Raw genomic sequence first — 25,826 nt, 5'->3', positions numbered from 1 at the left:
TTCCTTACAGAAAGGCCGTGTGAATGTGGACCTTCCCCCAGGTTGATCCATCCGGCTGGGTCGAGATAATTGAGAACAATGGTTTCAAACTCCCCTGAACACAACTCATGGCAGGAAATGCATTTTACCTTGTACTCAGTACACACACGCACACGCACAACAAACAATACTTCCCCATACTGTGAGCAATATGCTCTGATATTTTTCATTCTATTTTATTCTGTCCTATTTCATTTAGCCAAAAAATGCTGACCACAACCCACCAAAGGATTGCAACCTGTAATGTGAAAAAACACTGACTTAGAGCGTGCAGAATCGAGAGCAGAAGGGATAAAATTGGCCCAAGATATAATTCTGATTGTGGTCTGGATTCTAAACCTGCATCAGATTTTAAATGTCCATTGTCTCACAGATGGAGTGTTCTGGGGGGAAATGGGAGCAAGGCCTACAAAGCTGCACAATACTTAAACATGGCAAAATGAGAAAGTGCTAGGCCCTGGTTTGTTTCTTTGCTAAATTGAAGAAAATCATCTCAGGGTTGCTGGGAACAGTTAAGCCCAGAGTGTAAAATGTCCTGAAAGACTCTCCTCAAAAGCAAAACGGTGGGCCATTTCTGCAATAATCACTAATTCCAATGACTTGGAGCTGTGCCAAGGGAGCTGGAGCTCGGAATGGGGGAGGGGGCGCCCTTAACTCATTGCTCCACTGGCCCCAAAGCCTGCTTTCTTTACAAGCAAGCACCTTATAAGATTTGTGCCCCTGCTCACAAACAAGTCTGTGTGTCACACAAGGAAAGTGGGGAGCTCTGGGGAGGGGGTGGTCCCAGATGATGTGGAATGAGGTTGGGGTCCCTATGATCCTGCCGATGTGATGGGTAAGGTACACAAGGAAATGGACAGAGGGTCAACGCGCCTCTTCTTTCACCAAGAAGACCATGAAGGCTACAGTTTACAGCCCCCCTGCGGTGGCCGCCATCCTTCCATGCTCCTCTGTGATGTTTGCTCCCTATTCTGCCAGCACCATGGATACCTGGGGCGGGGGTTGGTTCAGGAGGCTCCTTCTTCAGCTAAGAGGCAAGTCCGGCTAGGTGGGAATGTGGAGGCTCGCAGGAGCGCTCTGTGGTGATTGGTCCGGATGGTAGAGGGTCTGGTGAAGCAGGTCACGGACGGCTGGGACATCGTCAGGATCTGAGGGCAAGAAAGTGGTGGGTCAGAGGTTGGGCGCCTGGCACGGGGCTGCTCCAGCTGCAAGTTCTCCTGGGACTCACCCATGCCCAGCTCCTGCAGGAGGCTCTGGAACTCTGGCTCAGCCTCCAGCAGCTTCAGCAGATTGGTCGACTCCATCCGCTCAAGCTGCACCTCCCAGTATACGTAGATCTTCTGGTTGAACGTGACGTACACGAGGCAGGGGCTGTTGCGGCCCTCCTTGCAGGCATAGAGGCCTGGGGGGTGTGGGGGGTGAGACAGAGGTCAGAGAGTTCCAGTCCCAGCGGGGAAGGCCAGAGTACATGATGCGGGCTTACAGTCAGCAGTCTCCACCTTCCCACAGATGTCAAGCAGAAAACCAAAGGCCCTCTTTCTATTCCGTCTGTGGTGGGAACTCAGAAAAATAGGTAAAATACGTGGCCCATTTCACATATGGAAAAACACCAGGCAGAAGAGCACCCTAAAAGTGAGAGCTGTTGATTTTCCCATCTTAGTGATAGCCCTGCAGGAATGAAGGGTAGTCTTCGTAGTCCAAGCAGTAGGTTAGCAAAACGCAATCAGAGACTCGGGCTTCTCTTTGGTGGCAATCCTTTCTTCAAAGTCATTTTAACCTTTCAGGACACTGGAGAATGTACCCCAGAGCCCTGTGCAATTCTTAGCATCTCAGCAACCAAAGATATCCCCATGTCTCCTGAAAGGGCCAGTGCTGCTTTCCAAGTTCCTGATTTGGAACTAATGCGAATGCTCTGGGAGAATGTTCCTCACAGAGTTCTGACATGCTCGGATGGGAAAGAACTTTCCAGTGTCTTCACACATCCCAGACGGAGAGATGATAAGAACTCAGCCTATTATTTTTTGAATTAGTCTTTTTTTTTTTAAGATTTTATTTATGTATTTGACAGAGAGAGATAGAGATAGAAAGAGAGAGAGAGGGAATGAGTGGGGGAGTGGCAGGCAGAAGGAGAAGCAGGCTCCCCACTGAGCAGGGAGCCTGACATGGGGCTCGACCCCAGAACCCTGGGATCATGACCTGAGCCGAAGGCAGACACTTAACCGACTAAGCCACCCAGGCACTCCAAACTCAGCCCATTCTTGAAGATATCCAGAGATGGGCCTGTCACTCTCTTTTATTCCTTATTTAAAACTGTAAGGGGCGCCTGGGTGGCTCAGTCGGTTAAGCATCTGCCTTCAGCTTCAGTCATGATCCCAGGGTCCTGGGATCGAGCCCCGCATCGGGCTCCCTTCTCGGCGGGAAGCCTGCTTCTCTGTCTGCCCCTCCCCTTGCTTGTGCTTTCTCCCATCACCCTCAAATAAATAAAGTCTTAAAAAAAACCGAAAAAACAAAAAAACTGTACAGATGGCAACTTAGAACCCCCCATCACCCTCTAACACAAGTGCTGAAGAGCTCGTTTGTTTATGAAGCCTCATGTTAGGGGACGCGGAGAGTGGACATGAGAGGCAGACAAGCGGTGGTTAGAGAGGGGCCACGGGCCGGGGTCCCACCTGCACAGAAGGCTCGGATGTTCTCGTCCACTTGGAAGCGGACGACGGTGCGGTTGTGATCAATGATATATGTCTGTCCATCCCAGGCACAGGCCACCACCTCCTCACGCCCGTTGCCCTGAAAAAGGCCAGAGACCAGGCTGCAGGGGTGGCCAGCAGCTAGTGCACAAAGAGCCCTCGAGATGGGGGCTGGATGAAAGCTGAAGGAGCAGCGCATCTGGCCCCGTGTGACAAACAGCCAGCTGGGAAAGAAAACGAGCCTAAGTTTCTTACTGAACTCCCTCCGCACGTCCGTGGCAACACAGCCCATGAAGTGGGCAACGGTATTCCCAGCCTCCCAGGGAGGACACTCCAGCTTACGGAAGCGAAGTCGCTCACGCGCGGTCACTCAGCAGGGCAGGGAGGCGGCGCAGAGTCAGGCTCAAACCCAGGCCTGTTCTCCTGGCTTTAAAGCCTCGGGCCTCTTCTCCTAAACCATCCCGCGTGCACAACGGTGCGGCAAAGCCTGGCCCCATCTGTAGACGCGGGGGCCGCGGCCTTAGTATAGAGAGGCTCGTAGAAAGACGAGAACACAGTGACAGGACGTACATCTGGAGTTGGGGCGAGGAACTCACTTCTGGACCCTAACAACTCATTTCTCGTTGGAGCCATTACTGCTGCCACAGGGTGCTGGCCACGTGCTGCCGAGAAGGGGACAGTGCTGAGCACGGAGGAGCACGGAGAAACAGACACACCTGAGATGCAGTTAGAGTCCGTCTGAAGAGACGGAGATAAAGGTGGAGAGGGAATCGTGAAAGGAGAATGTCTCACTTAAATCTCAGCTCCCCACGTCAAGAAGGTAAGAATGTTCCTCTCACCGTGACATCCAACTTCTCCAGGGCGAAGAGCTGGTGATCCACCTGCACTGACCACAACAGCTTGTCTGCTTCCTCCATAAGCTTCAGTGTCCCTGTGGGGGGGACAGGCAGGCCAGGGTGGGCGGGACAGGACCCGTGAGCGGACCCCACAGGCACACAGCCCCCGACCCCCGTAGGAGCTCACCATCCAGGGTGCAGAGGGCAAAGAGGCCAGAGCCACCCCTCTCAGCGTTGTGGCCTACAGGTGCGACAGAAGGACCGGAAGAAGAAAACGTGAAGGGCAGGGCAAGGTCAGAGCGTACAGGGTGAGGGGCGGTCCAAGGCGGGGAGGAAGGGAAGGCCCTGCAACCTCCGCTCTCCCAGAACTGATGCGCGCCCCCTCCCCGGCTCCCTCTTGCACCCCCAGCCCACCTTCACCTCGTTTGATGTTGCCAATGAGGTGGGTGGAGACGTTCTTGTTGTGGATGCGGCCGGAAGTCTGGTGCAACATGACATCTCGGGCAGCTAGGGCCTCCCTGTGTGGGGCATTGGGGGGTACTAAGTGGGGATCAAGTGAGCTTAGTTCTCCAGGACTTTTGTGGCCCCAATCTCTGTATGAGCTCCCAGGATGTGAATCAGCCTGGAAACCGATTGCTGAGCCTGTGTGGCCCATGTGGCAAGTAGAAAGGAGAGCGACAGAGCTGCCAAGTTAGAATCTTGGAATCTCCTCCAGGTGTTATAAGGTTAAAGCCCAGGATTCCCTGGGTCCCCAAATAATCTTCCATAGTGGGGCAAAGGTACTGTGCCGGGACCCGGCTGAAGCAGCTCTGTCAACTACAGACACTTCTGGAGTTCCATGCACCCATCTGGATTCCATGCACCCCACGCCGTCCACAGGCCTGCACCCTTACCTACTGCCCTCCGGGGCTCCCTCTGAGGTAGGGGGCGGCCCGGTGTCCTTGTTCCAGGTACACAGCAGAATGGCGTACGCACAGCCCGGCTGAGATACCATCAGTTCCGGCACACCCAGGGGCCCCGGAGTCACTGAGAGACTGTCCACCTGCACCAGGGAACAGGGGCTGACAGAGGGCTGGGGACAGAAGGAAATGGGACCCTGCAGAGAACAGGGGAGAGCATGGGGCAGGGGCCCTGGGAACCGTGCCCCGGGGTTCAAGGGCAGCAGCAGGAGGAAGAATGTGAGTGAGTTCACGGGGCTCCTGCCCGGTGCCATTCTCTCCGTACAGCCCACCTGCTCTCCACTGTGCGCCTGTCCTATGGGGTCCACACCCGCCACAGGGCACATCACACCACCTGCACCCTCCTAACTCTTACCCGGTGCTCCCTCCTCTCTGCCTATGGTTAGTCATTTGCCCCTAAGACCCTGATTTGAAACTCTCTTCTTTGGATTTCTCTCAACACGGAGATGTTCCCTTCCTCCCACCCTAAACCCTGGCCCACGACTGTTCTCCCTGGAGCCCCCTCCAGGAGGGCCTCCTCCCTGCCCCCTGAGGCCCCCGAGCCCCACACTCAGCCTCTCACCTGACCCTCCAGTGTCCATTTCTTGAGTGACACCAGCTGCCCCGTCGGATGCTCAGTGCCCTCGCCCAGATCTTCCCAGCGGAAAGCCCGGACCACACGGTCTGTGTAACCTACCACCAGCTCGCAACACCCATCTCCATCTGTGGATCCAGAAAGTCAGACGCGTCCGGAGCCAAATGTGTAGTCACGAGCTCGAATCCCTCACATATGTCCTCCCTGCCCCTCCACTAATATCACTGTTACTGGCGCTTTTACCCTCCACAACTTCACACCCGAAGTGAACCCTCATGCACTTTGGGTCTGCTCTGCAGGTCCCGTCACCTCTTCCCTCCTGCTGCTCCTCTCAGATACACAACTCGAGTGTCCTGACTCATGCCACGTACCTACCACCACCTTCAAGACAGCTTCGGGCCAAAACATCAAGCCCTGTCTGCGGGGCTCACTCCCTTACCGCCTTCAGTGTTCGACCAAATGTCACCTTCCCAGCAAGGACTTCCCTGACCACTCCATTTAGAATTGGTACCTCTACTTCTCCGCCCTGACACTCACTAGCCCCTTTCTGTGGTTTCTTTTCTCCATGGCACGTCCTACCTTCTAATATACGACTTCATTATCTTACAACATTTTACACTGTTTATTTTCCATCCCTTCCCAGTAAAGGTCCAAGAAGGCAGTGACTTTTGTCTGTTTTATTCACTGCTGCAATCCCACTGCCTAGAATGATACCTAGTTTATAACAGGGGCTCAGTAACTCAACATAAAATGCATAATAATTGCACACGTGAACGCTAACTACCTCCCTGAATCCCTTGAGAGCGGCTCTACTACACATTGACTCCTATTCCCCCCGGCTGCTTGCAGAGACAGCCATGCCCACCGATGTCGCTGATCAGCATGACCTTGGTGTTGGCAGGGATGTGCTGCTTGAACACTGGATGCTGCTCCTCTCCCGTTAGGCTCTCGTGGTGCCCAGAAGCATCCAGGGCCTTGGCAGGTGTCAGGTCACACAGGTGAAACCATCCTTCAGCACTCACCGCCACCACCAGGTTCTGGGAGAGGCAGAGGCATGGGAGGGATGGACTGGGGAGGGACGTTTGGGCACGAGCTTCGTTATTAAAGCACAGAAGTGAGAGGGCTGAAGAAGTTTCCACCAGGGGATGGGGATCAATCTAGGTAAAGCCTTGGAGCTCTACCAAAGTCCCAACATCCCCGAGGGTTCTTACCTTTCCTTTATTACATACATCTCCAACTCCAACGCAAGTCAGCTGCAAAGAAAAGGGGAGACACTGAGGGAGACCAGTACTCCTTAAACTCCATGAAGCAAGGAGAGGGTTCGCTAACTAACCATCGTTCGCTGAAAACGTGCCACGTGACCTACACTGATAGTTCACGCTAATGGAGTTCTTGCGCTATGGGTTTGGTTTACCCAGACACCAACAGGAAGACCTAAAGTAGTTAAGACGGTCTGGGCTGAACAAAAGTTTCATATCTAGTATAGCCAGTTTATCTATTTCTAGACTTCTTCAAAGTATTACCCCCATTTTCTACTATACTTTATAAGATCAGATGACCTCGGCAGCTTTTAAAGTATTAAGGGAGCCACTCCACAACAGAAAATAAAAAACAGCCCACCAGCTGGGAGCACGCTGCCTGGCGGCTCCCCTCCCTGAATCAAATGAACCCTGAAACAGCAGCTGGTCTGAGGAGCTGGTGAACTGAGACATACCGGAGGGCTCCTGTGCAGCTGAGCCTTGACAGTCCCTGCACAGGAAGGATCCCTCCGCCCCTCGAGCCCCAGGGAGTTGAACACTGACCATGCCCTGGCAGGAACAGGTGAGCCACGGCCGGCTGTCATCATTCTTATATACGAACAGCTTCCCGCTGGTGTCCCCCACCACCAGTTCATTTAACTTCGAATGGGGAGAGAAGACAGGGTTAGTCAGGATGGGATCTTATGGAACCACCTCAAGCTTTTCTCTATGGGGTCCCTCCTGGGGACATCACAAGACCTCAACTTGTATCTTCATCAACTTTAGTAAAAAAAAAAAAATCTTTTGCAACTAACAATGCCATAGTTTCCCAGAGTTTCTTTATTTCCTGTAGGGGTGTGCGGGGGTGGGTAGCAGAATGGGGCAATACAGAAATCTACAACCCGGGGCACCTGGGTTCCTCAGTCGGTTAAGCGTCTGCCTTTGGCTCAGGTCATGATCCCAGGTCCTGGGATTGAGTCCCGCATCGGGCTCCTTGCTTGGCAGGGAGTCTGCTTCTCCCTCTGCCTCTCTCCCCATCTTGTACTCTCTCTCTCTCTCAAATAAATTTTAAAAAAGTCTTAAAAAGAAAAAAGAGAGAAGGAAATCTATGACCCTTCCCAGAAAAGTCTGACAAGGGAACAGCTCCATGGCCTGCATGCCTGACTTCAGCTCTTCCCAATCTGTCCATTGTCAATGGGACATGTTTTGAAAACAACCCAAAATATTTAACTTTTGGAAAATTATAAACTTCAGATTGTGTATTTAATCAAGGGCCAAATGAAAAGACAAGGTCAGCTCTGGGGGTCCTCCTCTCTCTAGCAAGACCTTTTGATCACGGTGTGTATGAGTGAACACACAGGGGATGGAGGTGCTGCAGGGGACAGCATGAGGGGGTTGCAGGCATCAGCCTCCAAGCTCTGGGCCTCTGGCGCCCTCAAGTGGTGGCCGAGCTTTCAGGGGGCGCCCTGCGCGAAATCTCTTCGTATTTGTATCTGGCCCAGTGGTTCCCCAAAGGCTGGCTACCTTTCCAGGGGCTAGCAGTGGTAACAAGGTAGCACCAAACCCCTTTTCCACAAATAGCTTCTGGATTTCCCCTTGGGGGGCGGAGCCAGCCAACACCTCCTTCCTATCCTCAAAACAGAGTGAATATTACATTCTCAAGAGCTTTAATTCTAAAGGCAACAAAGACATAACAGATCAACAGTAAGGAAAAGTTAAAAATGAACTGGGATTTATTAATAATGATTTACTTGATTTGAATCTTCAATTTATTTTTTTAAATAGTTATGGGAGCTTCTGGTGGGAATATTAGATGACAGAAGGATAAAGTAAGTGTTTTTTACGTTAACATCTCTCCACCTGATGTCTCCATTACGTCTGCCCCAGAGGATTTGGACAGACACAGGAGAGCAGCTGCATGGCCCAGAGGCTCAGTGCAACTATCTGGATTTGAATCCAGCTCCCTATGCTTAAATTTTCTCATCTATAAAACAAAGATCATAAGGGTATCTGCCACATAAGGTTGTCGTGAAATTGAGCTAACAGCACAAGGCCTTTAAAACAGTGACTGGCATAGCGCGAGCACGAACACCAGGTGGTTTTCAGCCTCTAGTTAAAGGCCTCCAATGCTAGGGACCCTAGAATCTTTCATACAATCCATTCTTTTTAATACATTCATTCAGTAAATGCCATAGTCCATAGCAGGCCCTCAATAAAGGTTTACTTAATAGGCTAATAACAAAAAAGATTTTTTGGGGGTGCCTGGGTGGCTCAGTCTGTTAAGCGTCTGCCTTCGGCTCAGGTCGTGATGCGGGGGGCGGGTCCTGGGATCGAGCCCCACATCTGGCTCCCTGCTCGGCAGGGAGTCTGCCTCTCCCTCTGCCCACCCCCCCCCAGCTTATGCTCATTCTCTCTCTCTCAAATAAATAAATAAAATCTTTAAAAATAAATAAATAAAATCTTTATTTATTTGACAGAGAGAGACACAGCGAGAGAGGGAACACAAGCAGGGGGAGTGGGAGCGAGAGAGGGAGAAGGAGGCTTCCCCGGACCCGGGGATCATAACCTGAGCCGAAGGCAGACGCTTAACGACTGAGCCACCCAGGCGCCCCCAAAAAAGATTTTTTTAAGAAACAAAGAAAAATCAGAATGAAAAAGAATGCTCAGTCAGCCCTTGACTTTTCAGGTAAAGCTAGACAATGAGTTGAGGGTACAAAGATAAATGTCGCAGACTCCCTGCTGAGCCTCACTGTTTAACAAGGGCACAGACACAGGAATAAAATCATAAAACGGTGTGCAAGTAGATCTGACCCAGCCAGGCAACGACAGGCAAGACAGGCAATGTCAACGAGGTAATGGCTGGTCTCCTGGAAGGGGACATTACCAAAGTGGCCCATCCGCTTTCCCGCAGCTATAACTTCCCAACAGTCCTGCTTCTCTGTGGCTGATCCTGGCTCTGGCCTCTGGAGGTCACTCACCGACACTAAAGCACCCCAGCTGGAGAGTACCATCACCAGAAATACTCAAGGAGAGAGGAGGTGAGGTCTTTGATCTGCTACAGCCTTCTAGAGACTTCCCCCTGGTGTAGCCAGGCTTTTTGTGGGCAGTCCAAGAGGGTGTGCATTCTATTTCTGCCTTCTCCTCCCCCCAACTTACCAGGAAGTAAATTAGCTTCAAAGAACTTTAGGCTACTGATTTATTAGGATGAAATAAGTCTTTTTCCTGCCCCAAATCTCCAAATGCTTGCCTGGGGAACCAGTAACAGAATTTCTATCCACTCTCATGCAGGCTTAATGTACCACACACAATCACTAGGCAACTATCTCAACTACTTGCCCTTCTTTCAGTTATATTTATCAATAACAGGCAAAGCCCTTCAAACTGCTTTCAGAGACATAATCACATTTGCTTTCCATAACTGTCTTCATTTACTCAACAAACATTTGATTAGTGCCTACTATGTGCCAGGCACTAAGTGTTGGTAATACAGCAGTGAAAAAACAGAGAAAAATTTCCTATCCTTATGAAGCTTACAACTCAGATTAAAAAAAAAAAAAAAAGGTAGTACAATATATCTAATATTGCAGAACTGAGTGTATTACTGCAATCCACTTAGAAAAGTTCAATTTCCAAAAAAGCTGATGCTGTGAAGCTATGAAAAAAGGCATGTATTTTTCCCTTTTAAACAAAGAAGACAATCAGATAACACAGAAAAGAATGCACACCTAAAGTCACTGTTAATTTACTATTTGAAAATGCCTCTCTTGATTTTCTCATAAAATTGTAATGCTTGGCATATGAAGAAATGTGAAAGCCCAGAAAACAATACAAATTTATGAGAATAACTCCTTCCTCCCTTCAGGGAGGACAGCCAAAAGAGGCCTCATAAAATATCTTCTCTATCACAGCACAAAGGAGGCTGGGGGAGGGGGCGGGCGTGGGGGAGAGGGGGCATGTTTTAGCCCTTGTTTTTTTCCAGAGAAGAGAGCACAGAACGGTTAGGGAGGTGAGACTAAGTAAGGAGGCAGAATATGGAGATGGGGGAGACGGGGGAGAGGGTAGGAGAGGATGGCAATAAGGTGCTTTGCATTAAAAATATGAAATAATGAATGAAAACATGCAGTCTGTTAAAAGAGTGTCTCACACCAGCAACAGCCCCCATCCACTTTGAGGCTCCACCCCAAAACTCTTTACATATTTTAATCAATGCATATTTTGTTATTCTTGTGACTATCACCCCACCTGACTATGAACTACCTGAGCGCTGGGGCTGTCTTGTTCATTTTGGAATTCCCAGAATTGGCACAGTCCTTGGCGCACGATGGGCAGTTGAATAAATATTTGCGGAAAAATAGACGCAAATACTAACAACACTAACACTCAGCGTTAGCTGTGTTGCCGGGCATAGTTCTGCCTGCTTTACCTGTATTAACTCATTTAAACAACGAGGAAAAGAACGACTGGGGAGAGATGAAACGGTAGATGTAAACTGTTTTTGTAATTCAACCAAGGTGTAGCGCTTTCAAGTTGCCAGACCCTATGGGGCAGGCACTATAGAAACCCTGCAAGACTGGGGTGGAGGCCTGGAGAGGCAGAAAAGTACAGCAGTGTATTCCCGCTTAAGGGGCACGTGTCATAGCAGCAAAGGCGCGCTGTAAGCTTATTTTGAGACTTCGAAAGGTGATATGATTTGAGAGGTGCTACCCCTGGAGAAGGCATCACGACAGAAGCAATGAACCGGAGATCTGGCCACCAGTTTACCAGGCACCCACTGTGAACAAGTTACTGACTTAGGCAAAGGGTCAGTTATCTATGCCCCTAAAAGAACACCAGAATTCGGTCCCGACGTCCGGGAACAGAAGCTACCCTCAAGTTCTCCCGTAGGCCACCGCACCAGCCCCACCGCGCAGGCGCGACGCGCACGCCGCACGCCGCGGGCGGCTTCTCCACTTCCCTGGCCCCGCCCCACCCTGACCAGAGCCGCAGAGCCGGGCCGCGTCTCTCGCAGTGCGCATGCACTGACCGTGTCGTTGTCAACGTCCCCGAGGCAGATCGCGTGCGGGAAGAGGCTCCCACTAAATTCCAGGGCCACGCGCTGCACGTAGCTAACCGACCTCATCGCACTTGCAAGGGCCGAGGGACCGGGGAGCGCCGCTAAATGTTCCCCGAGCCCCCCCCGAGAGCCTCCCGAGCGGAAGGCCAGCCAAAGCGGAAAGTTACGTCACCGCCTGAGCCTCCAATCGCGGCCTTCGTCGCTTAATCTTAAAGAGGAGGTGGGTCTTCCGAGCTCTCTGGGCGTGGGGGCGGGCTTACCCAGCTACTGACGTGAGTGACAGGGGCCTGGGCCACTCCTTTCCTCCAGAGCTCCAGGGAGCAGGGGGTAGACCAACCCTGACCCGGGGCGGGCGGGGGGCGATCTGTTCCCCAGGCAACGAGCTCTCCAGGGCTTGACCTTATAACCTTGACCTCTTCCCTTTGTTGCCCTAGCGACGAAGATTCCCAGCCATCAGGCTAAACCAGAGAATGTAATAATCGTAATTACGGACAACTGTATGGTTTCCAACAGTGTTTTTTTTTTTTTTTTTTAAATTATATAGTTACCCGTTAGGAGTCCTGAAAACAATGTAGTGAATTGAACCGGCATTTAGAAAAACAAAATAGAATAAATAGAAAATACCAAGTGACTCTCGAGTAGTAAATATTCTTTCTGTGAAACCTTTGTTTCAATTGTGTATATTTAAATATGTATATTTTATATACTGACTTATGTGAAAAATAATTTTTAAATGGTGCGTGTATGCTTTTGTGGTCAGTAGTTTGAAAACCACTTGCAGCGAAGCACGTTTCATATATATAGTTTCATGTAATCAGCACAACAACCCTGAGAGCTTGTATTATCCCGGTTTTTGGATGAGAAAAACAGGTTCAGCAAGATTAAGTAACAAAACAAAGTTGTAGAGATGGGACACAAACCGAGAGCGTTTGATCCAAAAGCCCCAGCTCCTTTCTACCATTTATGCCATAGTTCCTAGGAAAAGTCCTCAGGCTAGAAATCAGGGTTGTGGAAATTTTGGATCTGCTCTGCCCTGTGCCCTCCCCTCCATAAAAAGCTCTTGCCTCCTTGCCTTAGTGGCCTTACTCTGTAGTGTAAATGGGACGTCACCATCATGGTTGGCCTCTTAGGGAAACTTTTCATGTTAAATCAGTCCAGTCTTTCTTCAGGGTGCCTCATCAATCAGGGCGTCAGAAGTCTAATATTTGTAAAATTCTGCAGGTGTTCAATATTTTAAAGTTTAGGTCTGCAGGTCCACACCAGTTTATGCACTGATCTTTCAGGAGTCGACATTGTGAAAATAAGGATATCCATCTCACCTGGGGAGGTTGGATAGGAGATGGTCCCGCTTTCTATATCTGAACAAAGTGGGAGAAGGCACTGAGGGCAGGACCTTTTTGCCTGGGGGTGTGGGAGGGGGATGGCACATTTTGTCCCAGAGGTCACAATGGATCTGACAGCCAGATAAGATGAGAACAAGGAACAGCAAACAGAACAGTAAACAGGAGGCAGTCCAGACAAATACTGGGGACTGCAGATACTCAAGTTTTTGTTTTTGGTGGTATACTGTGGGCTTGGCCAGGTCCATTCAAAGGCTCTAGTGTCATACAGGTGTACCTGGTGCTTTAAATACATGATCTCATTATGGAGGGGTTGCATGCAACCTCATCCTGCTCTACCACATCTTTGTTCTCTCATTCTAGCTCACACCTTAAGCTTCATCGTAGGTTTTACGGGACGGAAAAGCAAAAGCCAATTTAAAATGTTTACCTCTAAATGTAAAGTTAAATAGTTTTGAATTATGTTTCTTTTCACTGTTATTTCTCCATTGTTTTCTCTTTTTCCAACCTTTTGAATGAAACTGTAAAATAAATAAATAAGTAAATTCATAAATAACCCAGGACAAAATAGATGAGGATCACCAGGCTTCTGCCACCAAGTGCCCTGGTCTAACCCAGTTCTCTGAAATCATACCCTGGCCCAGCATTTCACAGTGCCTTAGTTTTATCTTCTTCAACGGTTGTGTTTCTTGTTCTTGACCCTTCTATGCCAGGGGTTGCCTGTTAATGTTTGTCCTGTAGGTCCTGTCATTATGATGACATTATGGATACCATGCCTTTTGGCTTTTGTCAAGAGAATCAAATAAATTTAGAAAGGGAGGTAAGATAGGTCTTCAAGAAATATGACATGAATCAAATCTTTCTACTCTCCCCACCTTGCATCAATTACTTTAACTGCATTGTGTGTTACATTCTTAGTAAGTGGCAGAGCCATGTGGACAGATCCCTGGCTCCACAAGGAACGCCCCTGTTCTTGGCCCTTTCTAATGGGGTAGATGGTGGGTCTCCACTGACACCATCTCTAGAGCTTGTCTTTTTTAAGCCAAGCACTCTTTGAGCATGGGTGTGGGCTTACTCCCCAGAACTGCCTCACCAGGCTGTCTTCCTGGTTAGATGACACGGATACAGTTGTGTGGGTGGTATATTCTTTACCAACCAGCCAAACGACAGCTTCATTTGAAACCTGCTATGGGGAGGGGGGGGGGGGCGTTAAGTGGGAAGAATTTCCAGGGAGATTCTTTGTCCATTTCCTCCAAGAGTAGACAGAGGGGTCCAAGTTCTGTCTGCCTAGGATGGCCAGGTAAGAATCAGGACCTTTAAAACTCTTTCTACACCTGAGGCCCAGAGCCACTCACCATCTTGGGGGCAGGGCCTAGGGCTTCCTAATGGGGTCAGTTTGAGACTTCCTCATTCCCTTTCTCTCTCTAATCTACAGTGTACCTTAGCATACTGAAGGTCCTAAGAAGTCCTCAAGTACAGAAACCTCTTTCTCAGACTTACTTGACCCAGAAATTAGACAGAACAACAGTGTGGGCAGCCCTGCCCTGAGTGAAATGCTGTTATTCAGAGCTCTCCTTCTGAGTCCCACCCGCTTCCTCACACGTTTGGCTATGTCACAAAGGATCACCCACTCTGGGAAGCTTTGATCCCAGAGCCTGTCAAGGTTGTTATCTGGTTTTGTTTTGTTTTAAAAGATTTTAAGTAATCTCTACACCCAACATGGGGCTGAACTCACAACCCTGAGATCAAAAGTTGGATGCTCTACCAACTGAGCCAGTCAGGCGCCCCAGGATTGTTGTCTGTCATACTCTACTGGCTATTAACTGACGGATGAAGAGTAGTCCTTCACTGCCTCTGGAGTCCAAACATGAGGAAACAAAGGATGATGAAAATGTTTCAGAACTAGATAGAGGTGGTGGTCGTACATCAACGTTAATTGGACTAAATGCCACTGCATTGTCCACATTAAAATGGTTAGTTTTCTGTTGTGGGAATTCCACCTCAATAAAAAAGAAAAATACAAAACAACAATTTTATGTGTGAAGCACTGCTGACAGTTGGAACCTATAGCCTTGGGGGAGGGGCACAGGATAGGACCAGTCCTCTCTCCTAGCCAGAGAAGTCTGGAAGTTCATGAAGGCGTTTTTTCCTTGATCGTCCCTCCTCCGAACCACTTTGTGAATCTTTCATTCTTACTTTTGCCTCCCAAATTGGTATATTTAGTGTTATTCATTACATGCTAAACGAGGTTTTCTTACGATCCTTAGATTTTATAATTGAGGACAATGGGTGGTGCATTCAAGTTATCGGAGGTTGGCAAGCAGCTGGGGAACTACAGCCAGAAAGTAGCAATAATGATTTCCAGAAAGAGGACAAATTCTCTTACGTAGGATCTCTTTACTTTGGCTTTACTCAGCACTGCCCTTAACCCCTTTTCATTTTGCCTTCTGGTTATAAGGGTCTGAGATGTTCTGCATTTGGAAAGGGAATGGAAGAAACACAGTAGACAGGAAGATGGGAGATTTCACTCTTTTAAGTGAAATGACATGCACAGTTCCCCCGTTTTATGGTGGTGTGGCTGGTTTGAGTGAAGGAGTCAAGTGCTCTGCTGCTGGTGTAAGGCAGGCAGGGCCAGGCCCCGCAGGGTTCTGTGGACCTCAATATAGGTCCTAATCTTCTAAGTGGGATAGGAAGTCACTGACAGGGTTTTAAGCAGTTGGACAGGAGACCCGGCGGGTGGTGTATGGTGATGTTGGGGAGGAACGGAGATGGGAAAGACTTGGGAGATCAAATTTATAGAACTTGATGTGAGGATCAGCACTAGGACAAGATGAACCTGATCTTAAAATTTCAAAATCTGCAGTAACAGCTAGCAGTATTGGTTGCTACTGGTTTTCTAAGCACATTCTCTCCACCCGGGAGGATTTTGAGTGTTGGTGAGGAAATGTGCAACTGATGAGGCTATGAACTTGAGCATGGTCCAGAGCAGAGTGACACGTCTGTTTTTAATCCTCAAGACTTCTGGCCACTTAAATAAAACATCTTCACAGTACAGTTTTAATGTTACATCAACCAAGGCTTATCCAGCTCTAGAATTCTATGGAAGTGCATTTATTTTAAATTCCTGGAATCACTCAGAGCTGGAAGGAACCTTAGGAGTGTTTTGTCTACTCCCCTATTTTTGCAGTTAAGGAAATAGGCTCAACTTGCCCAAGGTCACATGAGTCTCCTAGCAAGTTTGGATTTGTTCTAGATTGCTCATATTCCAGACAGACCCCTCTCTTTGAGCCGTGTTTTCATGGGCAAAATGGGGTGTTAAACTCCTTTGTAGGATGATTGCAAGGATTAAGTTTAATTCACACAAGGCTCTTGGTTTAGTGCTAGGCTTATGTCCTAGGTGCTTCATGAGGGTTAGCTACTGTCGTTGGCTACAGGGGCAAGATGGAACTTGAAATACCAAAAAGACCCAGATACACAGGACCATGTGAACTCCACAAGAGCGTTAAGTGGGCACTGGAAGACTGAACCAAATTTTAGTTCTGGCTCATGGCACCAGCCATGCTATAGGACTTGATGAAATTTTCACACAAATTAGTCTTCCTCAGTAAAAGCATGGAGACATTTCTTCTGGAGCTGTTACAGGCATGTGGGTAGGCAGACTACCTCTACCACCTCGCAGAAAGGACAGCTCACACAGGAGGAGGGCTGAGGGCACAGAGAGAGGCTCTAGCCTGCAGCCATGACCATCTGGACAAGACAAAGGAGACTTGCACCCCTTGGCTTCTCCCAGGGCCCTGAAATGCTATAGGAGCCAAAGGTCAACAAATAGAAAAAAGTACAAGCTCTTTCCTACTAAGGCAAGCTGGAAAGCAGGCCTGCCTGAGCGCCCGAGTACCCTGGCTTGCCGGCGGTTCTTCCGTACCTTCACTGTGTAAAAGGTGTCTGACTGCAGGGTTGCTAACAGGGATTTTTACCGAGAAGAAACCAAGAAAGCTAGATTTGGCTAGATTACTCGCCTCTCCTGGATCGGTTAGGCAGCAGACCAACCTAACCCAAAGACACAAAAGCAGTGCCAGTATTTTACGTGTTTGTATTTGCCACCTCCTCAGTGTTAGGGAAGGAAAGCAGAAATATGAAAACCCACCCGGCTGTGGGCCAGGGGTGCTGGGCACCTATGGGAGGCTGAAGGCATTGCCCAGCTGTGGTCTGTGTGGCACCCAAGGGGAGGCCCTGCGTGCTGGCACCGTGCTCACGGAAGGCTTCATCAGCTGCCACACCCCAAGCAGGACTGGGGGGGAGGGGAGGACGCTCCCTCAGCTTTGCCCCCCAAGTGTAGCCACCAGGCCCACCCTTTGAGGCCAAACAGAAAAGGGTTGCCCGACACCCAGGTTTTATTTCCACTTTATTGCTCAAGCACAGAACTTGAGGTAAGCCCGGACCTTCAGCAACGTGCAGAGAAGAGGCTGAGGGGGTTGGGGACATGACCTGGCTGAGAAGGGAAACTGAACCAAAGGGAAATACTGGTGGGGGGTTGGGGGGCAGGAGGCGGTCATCAGGACACCAGAAGACATCTCAGCCATACCATCTGGGGTGAGGATGGGAACAAAGAGCAGGAACGGGCACAGCAGTGGTTTGTCCCACGCCCCTAGCACCCACATGGAGGCCACATGTTGGGGAATGGACCGGGAGGAGGGAAGGACGAGGAAAATGGCTGCCCAGGAGTCCCCCTCTCCACCCTGGTTTCACATCAGACCCCACGTAGCATCCCTACCACTCACTCCCTTCTACCATTTGAAAAATGGACATAGCGAACAGAAGAAGCAAAATAAATTAACGTTCCGATGAGTGTGCGTGTGGATGGACGTTCATTCACATGTAACGGGGGAAGGGGGAAGGGGAGAGGGGGTGACACCACCTAGAACGATCCCCAGCCTACTCCTTTCCCCCTTCCCCCAAAGCCACCGTGTAACCAGGTAGAAAAATAAAGGTCTAATTCACTCAAAATTCTTCGGTTTTTACAAAACTAACAGGGCGGAGGAGGGGAGGGAGCAGGGGAGGCAGGCAGCCACAGGAGTAGGGCTCGGCAGACTCTACGCTTCTGTCTCCACCTGAGGCTGGCTCCCTGCCACATCATTCTTCTGCTCATCTTTCATCTCTGTGTCCGCAGGATGGTCTCCCGCAGCCATTGCTGCCTTGGCCTGGGAGAGAGGAGGAGAGGAAGGGGGTGAGTTCCAGTGCTTATGTGGCCCAGGCCTCTGATGAGCCAGGCGACTTTCACTCCATGTCCCCATGCCCACTTGCCTGCACTGAGCTGGGGCGGGGACTAGCTACATCCCCCGACCACACTGATAGCACGTCAGGTCTGTACCACAAACGCTCATCCCCCCAAGTACAAAAGAGATACACGCCAGCTTCTAACAGAATTACACCAGCACAGCCAGCTCCCTCTCTGGGTGTGCCCGAAATACACACACACACAAGTATACGTTTACGAGATCACTTGGTGCAGTACTACTTAGAACTGCACTCGTCTAACGCGGTAGTGACTACCACGTGTGCCTCCTGGCCACTTTACAACTAGGTCAAGCTGATGAGATTTTAAGTACAAAATAATACGGTGGATTTCTGAAGACTGACTTAGTCTGAAAAATAAATGCAACTTAAAAACATTGCATGTTGCAGTATTTAGACACCTTGGGTCAACTAAATATTGAAATTAATCTCACCTGTTTCTGTTCACTTTTCTTAGCATGGCTACTTAGAAAACTGAAAATCACTGTACAATTTGCATTCGGTTTCTATTCAACAGTGCTGGTTTCGAACACTGGAAGACTACCAGGGACTGGGAAAAGAGGCAGGATATCCGCCTACGATGGAACACCGTCAGCATGGTGAAGAATGTGAAAGCTGTTTTTTTACGTTGTACTTGCAGGGATGATATACGAAGAAAGCATGATGTACAAAAAACCGGTAGAACATGGTGCCTTTTATTAGGGAAGAGGAAGAAAATGGTCTACTTGTGCATGTATGTAATTTACTGGAACCATCTAAACACTGGTCATATCCAATTGCTTCTGCGTGGTGGGAGAGAGGCTTTTTACTACATACTCTTTTGTGCGGCTTCACTGGAACGATATAATTATATTGCTTATTTATTTATTTATTTATTTATTTATTATTTTAATTTTATTATGTTATGTTAGCCACCATACATCATTGGTTTTTGACTATATCGCCTATTTAAACACAGGCTTTTAAGGTTTTAAAAAGGAATGGAGAACGGAGTTTGGGAGGCACAACCCAACTCCTGACATCTAGGGTTTGCGAGTGGGTTTTTAGCCCTGATCACAGAGGACCCGTGGCCCTCACAGGGGTTTTTGCCAAGGGGACGTACGTGTTATTGCTCCAGGGACAAGGGCAGCGTCTGGTGTCCAGGAGTGGCATGCACAACCAGAGGCGAAAAGCGACAACAGCTGGGTCAGGCGCAGGGACAAGGCAGCACCTTTTTCTCGGTCTGTCTCCACCATTCCCTGTCCCGAGCCTTACCTTGCTCTCCTCCTCGGCCAGCCTCTCAAACATGTTGGCATAGAGCTTCTTCTCCCGCGCGAGCTGCTTGCGGATCCGCTGCTGGCAGACAGCCAGCTGGGCCTTGGCGGCTTTGTTGCTGGGGTAGAGCTGCAGGACCTTCTGGAAGTCGGCCCGTGCCAAGTCAAAGTCATTCACCGCCAGGTGGGCCTCTCCGCGGCGGAAAAGGCCCTTCTCATTGTTGCTGTCCAGTTCCAGGGCCTAAGGACGCAGAGAGGAAGCAATGGGGAGACCTCAGCCCCTGCGGCCTATCTGGCCGAGACAGGGTTCCAAAGGGAGTCCTCAGAGGACCAGGCAGAACACACACCACCAGCTCCACCTCAGGAAGTCGTCTTCGAGCATGAAATGGAAAAGACCAAGGTCTAGGGAGGAACCCCAGTTAGTCCTGGGCTTTCGATGAAAGAGAAAGACCCGCCACAACATTTCCATTCTCTCCAGAATAAAGCAGATAGTCATGAGGGACAGGCCAGGGTGCTTGCTTCTTGAAGCCCTTGCCTCTGGGCTCTTTGTCTCCGGGCTCCCACTGGTTCACCTGCTACCCTATCCCTACCCTAAATCACTGAGGCCAAGTTTCGGACCCCCTGGCAGCTCACCCAACCGAGCCTGCGAATGTTGCTCTCGTGCCCTCTTTAGACGGGCCTCACCTTGTTACAGCTTTCAATGGCAGCTGAGAAGGCCTGTAGTTTCAGATGACACATGGCCAGGTTGAGGTGGGAGGCCAGCCGAAGGCCCTGTGCCTTCTGCGCGTCCTCGTTAGAGAAACTTGACTCATATTCCAGCCAGGATACAATCTTCTTGTACTGCAGTAGAGCTTGCTTGTACTTGCCTTCCTAGAGAGGGAGGGAGGCTCAGGCACGGGGCTGTCATCCTCTGTAGTTATCAGTGACACATGATCCCCGGGCAGGACCAGCCAGCTCCGATACACCAGGTGAAGACTGCAGGTGCTCCCCGTTCCCTCCCTGGAAGTGTCCTCAGGGCCCCAGATGCTGGCTCACCTTGAAGTACACGGTGCCCCGCTCTTTCACTATGGTGCTCTGTTCTAGCTTCTCCTCAGAGTTCATCTCCCAAGAGTCCTTGGCCTGCCGTGCCCCAAGGGAGAAACAAAGTCGTCAGCTACCCCAGAGCCACGTTCCAGGACCTGACTTCAGGACAGAGAGGACCTTGAGCAAACTCACCTTCTCAAAACTCTTGAGGTGTATTTCATATTTCAGGTCGGCATTTGGTGGGATCTGGAACTTTTCCTTCCCCACGTTGCCAAAAGCATAGCTGTAGGGTCAAAAAAACTAGGTCACCGCAGCCACACTTAACCTGCTCCAAACTGAAAAGGTTCCCGGTCTGTTTCCTGCGAAGCACCTCCCCATCCCTTGAGACTTGTTTCCTGTTTGGCAAAATCTTCCCTGACCTCTTCACACAATTAGTTGGTCTCTTAGCATCTTCCATATCCTTCTAACTCATACCAACACTGGAATGATTACTAACTAATTACTAAATCTCACTGAACAAGTCCCTACAAGGCGGGAATGATGAACGCCTAGGAATTTTTAGCACGGTGTCTGGCACGTAATAGGTGCGTTTCAATAAATGCCATTAATGACTGAGTATATTTACTAGCAGACATCAATTCTGACATTGATAGAGGAGGAAATCTGGAGCAGCCATGACTGAAAAGATCAGGCTTTGATTCCAGATGTGGACAGTTGTGACCATGCTCCTAAATACGAAGAGATCGTGTTTGCTGTGCCAGAGTCACGCGGACCACTAATGAGGCTGCGGGGGTGGTGAGCACACACAGAGGAACAGATACAAACGGCTAGATACACAACTCATTGTGGACATGCAGCTCTCAGGGTCACCCGCCTGCACCCATCCCACAAAGTGCCCACTCCTCACCTGGGCTTGAGGTACACAACAGAATGTTCTCCTTTTTCCATGCGCTGAATGGCTTTCTCCAGCCCACAAGGCAGGTCCAGGCTCTCCCCCTCGCCAACCTCAAAGCGGAGCTCCCGCCGGTCAAACATCTGGTCCTTGTAGTACCCTTCCAGTCCAACTAGCAGGAGAAAGAGGCAGCGTGCCTGGGATGTGAGCAGGCAGGGGGCTGAGGAGGGAGGCCACCGGCCTCCCTCCATCACCTCATCACTGCCTGCCCCCAAGGTGCCCTCGTTGTATTCTCAGAGCTGGAGGGATGTTAGGAAGGTACGGTCCCATCCCTCATTTCTCAGATGAGATACTCGGATCTGAAAAGGAGCCACCGAGGGCCTAAGTACCAGAATCGGAATTGAAACCCCAACTGAGAGGTCTCACCCTCCACGATGGCGCCCTCGTTGGGCCTGGCATAGCCTTCACCCCGAGTCCGTATTCTCCGGATGATCCCACCATCTTCTTCTTCTGTCAGGTCCTCTCCCCTGAACTCGAACAACTCCACCTGTGGGACGAGACGCAAGGCGACACGACCCCTTTCAGCATTAGCCCGTCCACAGAAGAGTCCCGGGTCTCTGCCAGACCTGGCCTGAGCACCTGGACAGCCAAACCAAGAGTGGACAAAGTAGCACTTTGGTAAGTTCTGGGAGCTCTAGTCTCAACTTTGGTAGTGGTGGGCAGGTCGCACACAATTTGTTGACCTCAGGGGATCAATCTATTTACTACCTGCTCCACCCAGGAAGGACACGCTCCAGCCAATCCTTATCCAGCCGTCTCAGAAGGCCAATCTGGTAGGCAGTGGAAAGGACCCAACATCTTTCAACAGTCTCGCAAATATTCTCCAAGTATCCACTAAGGAGGGCTCAGCCATTCTGACACCGAATGGTGTCAAGTTCCACCGCTCAGTGAAGGCTTTCCTCAGCTCCTCGACCCATGGGGGGCATCTCTCCTCTCCTTTGATCCCTAAAGCACCGACATTCTATACTGTTGTTTATAACTACAGATTCTGACCTCCTGACTCCTCTCAGTCAAAATTATAACCAATATCCGGGCATGGCTCTTGAAATAAAACATGCCTCAACCCTTACCCCGCTTCAAGTCTGAGGAGGGGTTTGTGGCCACCTCTTTCCCCCCCGAAATCTCCACCAGCGGCCACTTTCTGGCAGTAGCAGAGCCAGCTGCCCTCTACAGGCCCCTTCCTCCCCTTTGGCCAGGCCCTTAGCCTTGGCTACATTGTCTCCAAGCGGCAGGAAGCGATGGAGGGCAGCCAGGCCCTGGGCTGAGATCAGGCTGGCTCTTTGCCTTGCTCTCTGTGCCTGGACACTCACCTCAAACACAAGCGTGGCATTGGGGGGGATTTTTGGAGGGCTGCCTGCCGAACCGTAGGCATACTCTGGTTTGCAGGTGATGTGGCACACTTCTCCCACCTTCATGGTTGCTACAGCAATGTCCCAAGCCTTAATGACCTCCCCTGTAGGTACAGAAAGCAAACAGGTCCTCCTTGGCAGGGATCTGACCCTGGGCTTAAACAGTGGCTCCAGAGACCTTTATTATACCATGCCCATCGGGAAGCTATACACTCTTCAGAAATGAGACCAGGGAGGTAGAGAACCTGGTTGCAGTAAGCACGGCCAGGTCTCAGACCTCTTAAAAAAAAAAAAAAAAAAAAAAAAAAAAAATCACTCAACTCTGGAACAAAGGAGTTCAAGAAACACGGCAATCCACCCCCCGAAGAGGAACTGAGGTGTTCAGAGGTGATCGGGGAAGGTGAGATAGAGATCAATACAGTTCCAGAAGAGAAGAAAAAAAGAGTTAACTAGACCATTCCTCCTTACACTTCTGAGAGTATGGCTTCTGCTTGTGACAGCTTATACCCTCCTCAGAACCGATGCTACCAACCCACTAACCATGCGCCTACCTTTGCCCAGGTCAAAAGAGAATTTGTCCTTGCGGTCCAGACTGGAGTCAAACTTGGTGCCATCTAACAGCCAGCCAGTGTAGTGGACAAAGACGCGGTCCCCAATCATGGGCATCTCCGTGCCCGTGCCCTCTCGCTTGATGACCTGGGAGGAAGGCAGAGAAGGTGAGGACCCAGGTGTGGGGGCAGAAGAGGCACCAAAGCTGCCTACACACCTCTGATGGAAACATAGAGGGACTCTCTTTCTCCTTGGAAGCAAAGGCACCAAGCCTCAAATGATTCCCACATGAGGTTTGGCTAGACGCCAATGGACACCCCCACTGACCACCCCCCTCCATCTTTCTTGAGGTGCAACAGGACTTGGTTTGAAAACTAGAGACAAAAGACCCGAGTTCAAGTTTTTGCTGTATGATCTTATGCAAGTCAAACTCTTCTAGACCTTATTTATAAACTAGTGATAATCATCCCTATCACGGTTGAAGAATTAAATTGGTAGGAAGTTGAAGATGATTATTATCAGCAGCAAAGGGGGAAGCACTTATGCTAGGTTTCCTCATTCTTCCTAAATGCCAGTGGTCATCAGATCCGGGTCTGGTTTGTGGGTAACAGAAAAATAAATATGAATAACAGAGTATCAGCAGTCCAAAACAGGTGAAGAAAATATCAGGTCACTGATGAGCACAGGGGCGCTCACTCAGGCCCTAAACTCTGACTTGGGACCCGAACATTCCTGACTGATAGGCTAGTGAAGTCTTTTATTTGAGGGCTGGAGCATTTCTCAGGAACTTAAACAAGCTCTGCTTCTCTTCTTAACATTTATAAAAGGTGACAAGGAGACTCCATGGGTCACCTGGTAGGTATGAGGTTACCTTCTAAGGGAAAGCCTGCATAACAGAATGCACAGACGACTCGAGGAGTAGAAAGGCAAAGGGGAAGGAGTGGAAGATAAAAGGAGAAGAGACCCTTCTGGGAATAATAACCTTGTAGAAACCACCAGGGTGCTGGAGAGATTAGGGGAAGCCACATGCCCACTGGAAGAACAGCTTAAGATGCCAAGATCTGGGGCAAAACCAGGAGCGTTTCTGGACCAGATAAGGGCTCCCCGAGGTCTCTAGCTTTGCCCAGGCCTCACACACACGTGTGGAACGGAAAAGTGGAAAGCCAGGGTGAAGAGAAACACTAGATGAGGAGGAGACATGAAATCCAGGCTAGGATTTCGCCATCCTGTACTCGGCAGAACCTGCTCTGAAGCACCATCAGTCGTCCCGACCCAGATCAAGATGCCCTGCCTCCTGAGTGCTGGACCCTTCCCCTAGGCTCCTCAGAGGCTCCCAGCAAAGCACCTCCTCCCGGCCCCACACCCCTTGCCCCAACTCACGAGGGGGAGGGCGAGGTGGGAGGGGAACTACAGGTCCCGGCATGCACCGCTCCCTGGTTTTCCCGGGGCCGGGGGGGGGGGGGAGGGGGAAGGGGGCCAGCATGGCTGAGCGGGTGACCTAACTGGGTCCACCCAGCCTTTAGGAAGGGGGTAACCAAGGGGACGGAGGGCGCCAGAACCTCTCCCGCGGCCAGGCCCCGGGCGCCAAGTCGTACAAAGGCCTCTGGGCCAGGAAATCACTCTGGTGACCCGTTTCGGGTCCTAGCTAATGTTAACTGCACGGGGGAGCCGAGATCTCGCAGCACCGCCGGCTAAGGCGGCCAGGGACTTCCCGGCTGCGGCCGGCGGGGAGGGCGCTGGCGGCCTGGCCGGGGTCGCGGGGTCCGGGAGAGGTGAAGTGAGGGAGAGGCGGCGTCGGGGCCGGAGCGGGAGCGGGCCGGCTCCGGCCCGGGTGCACGCCGCCCGGAGCCCCCTAGCTGCAGCTCGCGTGCAGCGGTGCGGCCCCGCCCCTCCCTCCGCGCTGCACCGCGCACGCCGGAGTTGGCGCTGCAGTCCCGGGCCCGGGCGCCGCAAGGGCTGGGGGGCCCGGAGCCTCACCCGGACCGCGGGTTCCCCAGGGGGCCAGAGAACGGCCATGGGGAGGCCGACGCACCTAGGCCACCCCCTGCGAGCGTGCGGCGGCCCTCCCACCGCCGAACAACGCAGCCGGGTCCAGGAAGGCGATGCAACCGGCCGCCGGCCGCACGCCCGGCTCAACGACCCGCCCGGACGCTGCAGAGACGGCCCGGGGCTCCCCAGCTCGGCGGGAGGCCGGCTGCGATAGGCGCCTGTGCCGCCGCCCCTTACCTTCAGCACGCCTTCGTCTTGTTTGGGGCTGATGTCCACCCCCTCGAGGGGCAGCGGCGCCGACTGCGCCCCGCTCTCGGCCGCCTTCATCTCCTCGGCGGTCATCGCCGCTCGGTGCGCTGTTTACTCCGGGAGCCAGGCACTGGGCGCGAGCCAAGCCCTCTCGGCCGGGCCTCTCTGCACGGGTGTGCGGGCGGGAGGGAACTGGCGGCAGCGCCCCAGCTGCGAACCGGTCGAAGGCTCGAGCACCTCTGACTCCCAGCGCGCTCGCAGCCCGCGGCGGATTGGGCGCGGGAGCGGGAGTAGGTGGGTAATGAGCGGCCGCGGGGAGCGATTGGTCCCACCCCGCAGCGGAGGGAGGGGCTGGGAGGAGCTGGAGCGGGAGCGAGGGACGGAGGGGGAGGGGGCGGAGAACTTTCTAGAGACGGCGGCCGGTAAGCCAGTTAGGGCTTGAGT

General features: G+C 51.1%; 3 protein-coding genes and 1 long non-coding RNA gene across 9 annotated transcripts in view; 2 read left to right on the top strand and 2 right to left on the bottom strand.

The window, feature by feature from the left end:
* Window positions 1-199: 199 nt before the first annotated feature.
* On the bottom strand, window positions 200-11,489 carry ITFG2 (integrin alpha FG-GAP repeat containing 2). Of its 6 annotated transcripts, none has more exons than XM_078075471.1 (12): window positions 11,357-11,489; window positions 6,898-6,993; window positions 6,307-6,348; window positions 5,961-6,132; window positions 5,084-5,223; window positions 4,456-4,658; window positions 3,977-4,080; window positions 3,750-3,803; window positions 3,566-3,657; window positions 2,709-2,826; window positions 1,268-1,441; window positions 200-1,187 (listed from the first exon to the last, which is right to left on the bottom strand). In XM_078075471.1, the coding sequence occupies exons 1-12, from the start codon at window positions 11,450-11,452 to the stop codon at window positions 1,084-1,086; spliced, it is 1,395 nt and encodes a 464-aa protein (XP_077931597.1). In that variant the 5' UTR covers window positions 11,453-11,489; the 3' UTR covers window positions 200-1,083. The 6 variants fall into 6 exon arrangements, 5 of the variants coding, with proteins under 5 accessions (XP_077931597.1, XP_077931598.1, XP_077931599.1 ...); XM_078075472.1 differs by having other exon boundaries at window positions 3,983-4,080; XM_078075473.1 differs by having other exon boundaries at window positions 4,456-4,604.
* LOC118535840 (uncharacterized) lies at window positions 11,470-18,794 on the top strand. The gene is made up of 2 exons (XR_013449056.1): window positions 11,470-11,606; window positions 18,536-18,794. It is a non-coding gene; the product is annotated as an uncharacterized LOC118535840 (long non-coding RNA).
* FKBP4 (FKBP prolyl isomerase 4) lies at window positions 17,112-25,618 on the bottom strand. Its single transcript, XM_036092453.2, has 10 exons — window positions 25,371-25,618; window positions 23,147-23,291; window positions 22,557-22,699; window positions 21,613-21,733; window positions 21,202-21,358; window positions 20,487-20,577; window positions 20,307-20,390; window positions 19,956-20,141; window positions 19,273-19,512; window positions 17,112-17,924 (listed from the first exon to the last, which is right to left on the bottom strand). Exons 1-10 carry the CDS (start codon window positions 25,473-25,475, stop codon window positions 17,817-17,819), a joined length of 1,380 nt encoding a protein of 459 aa, XP_035948346.1. The 5' UTR covers window positions 25,476-25,618; the 3' UTR covers window positions 17,112-17,816.
* The window catches only part of LOC118535837 (uncharacterized), a 117,094-nt gene continuing 116,808 nt past the window's right edge, over window positions 25,541-25,826 (top strand). Inside the window, exon 1 of the mRNA XM_078074148.1 lies at window positions 25,541-25,676. The gene's annotated coding sequence lies outside the window, so the exon portion shown is untranslated. The remainder of the gene's footprint in view (window positions 25,677-25,826) is intronic.

The sequence above is a fragment of the Halichoerus grypus genome, chromosome 6 (genome assembly GCF_964656455.1).
Source record: "Halichoerus grypus chromosome 6, mHalGry1.hap1.1, whole genome shotgun sequence".
Taxonomy (NCBI): Eukaryota; Metazoa; Chordata; class Mammalia; order Carnivora; family Phocidae; genus Halichoerus; species Halichoerus grypus.
Note: the sequence above shows the minus strand (reverse complement) of the source record. Positions and strands in the feature narration are given on the sequence as shown.

Excerpts from the sequence above, each read along its gene's own strand:
- ITFG2 (XM_078075471.1), bottom strand. The coding sequence starts at position 11,452 with ATGAGGTCGGTTAGCTACGTGCAGCGCGTGGCCCTGGAATTTAGTGGG. Across the intron at positions 4,659-5,083 it reads AATGGACACTGGAGGGTCAG|GGTCCCATTTCCTTCTGTCC; the intron begins GTGAGAGGCTGA and ends TGTTCTCTGCAG. Across the intron at positions 3,658-3,749 it reads TGCCCTCTGCACCCTGGATG|GGACACTGAAGCTTATGGAG; the intron begins GTGAGCTCCTAC and ends TCCCCCCCACAG.
- FKBP4 (XM_036092453.2), bottom strand. The coding sequence starts at position 25,475 with ATGACCGCCGAGGAGATGAAGGCGGCCGAGAGCGGGGCGCAGTCGGCG. Across the intron at positions 20,391-20,486 it reads ACCTCAAGAGTTTTGAGAAG|GCCAAGGACTCTTGGGAGAT; the intron begins GTGAGTTTGCTC and ends GGGGCACGGCAG. Across the intron at positions 17,925-19,272 it reads TGGCCGAGGAGGAGAGCAAG|GCCAAGGCAGCAATGGCTGC; the intron begins GTAAGGCTCGGG and ends CCTCTCTCCCAG.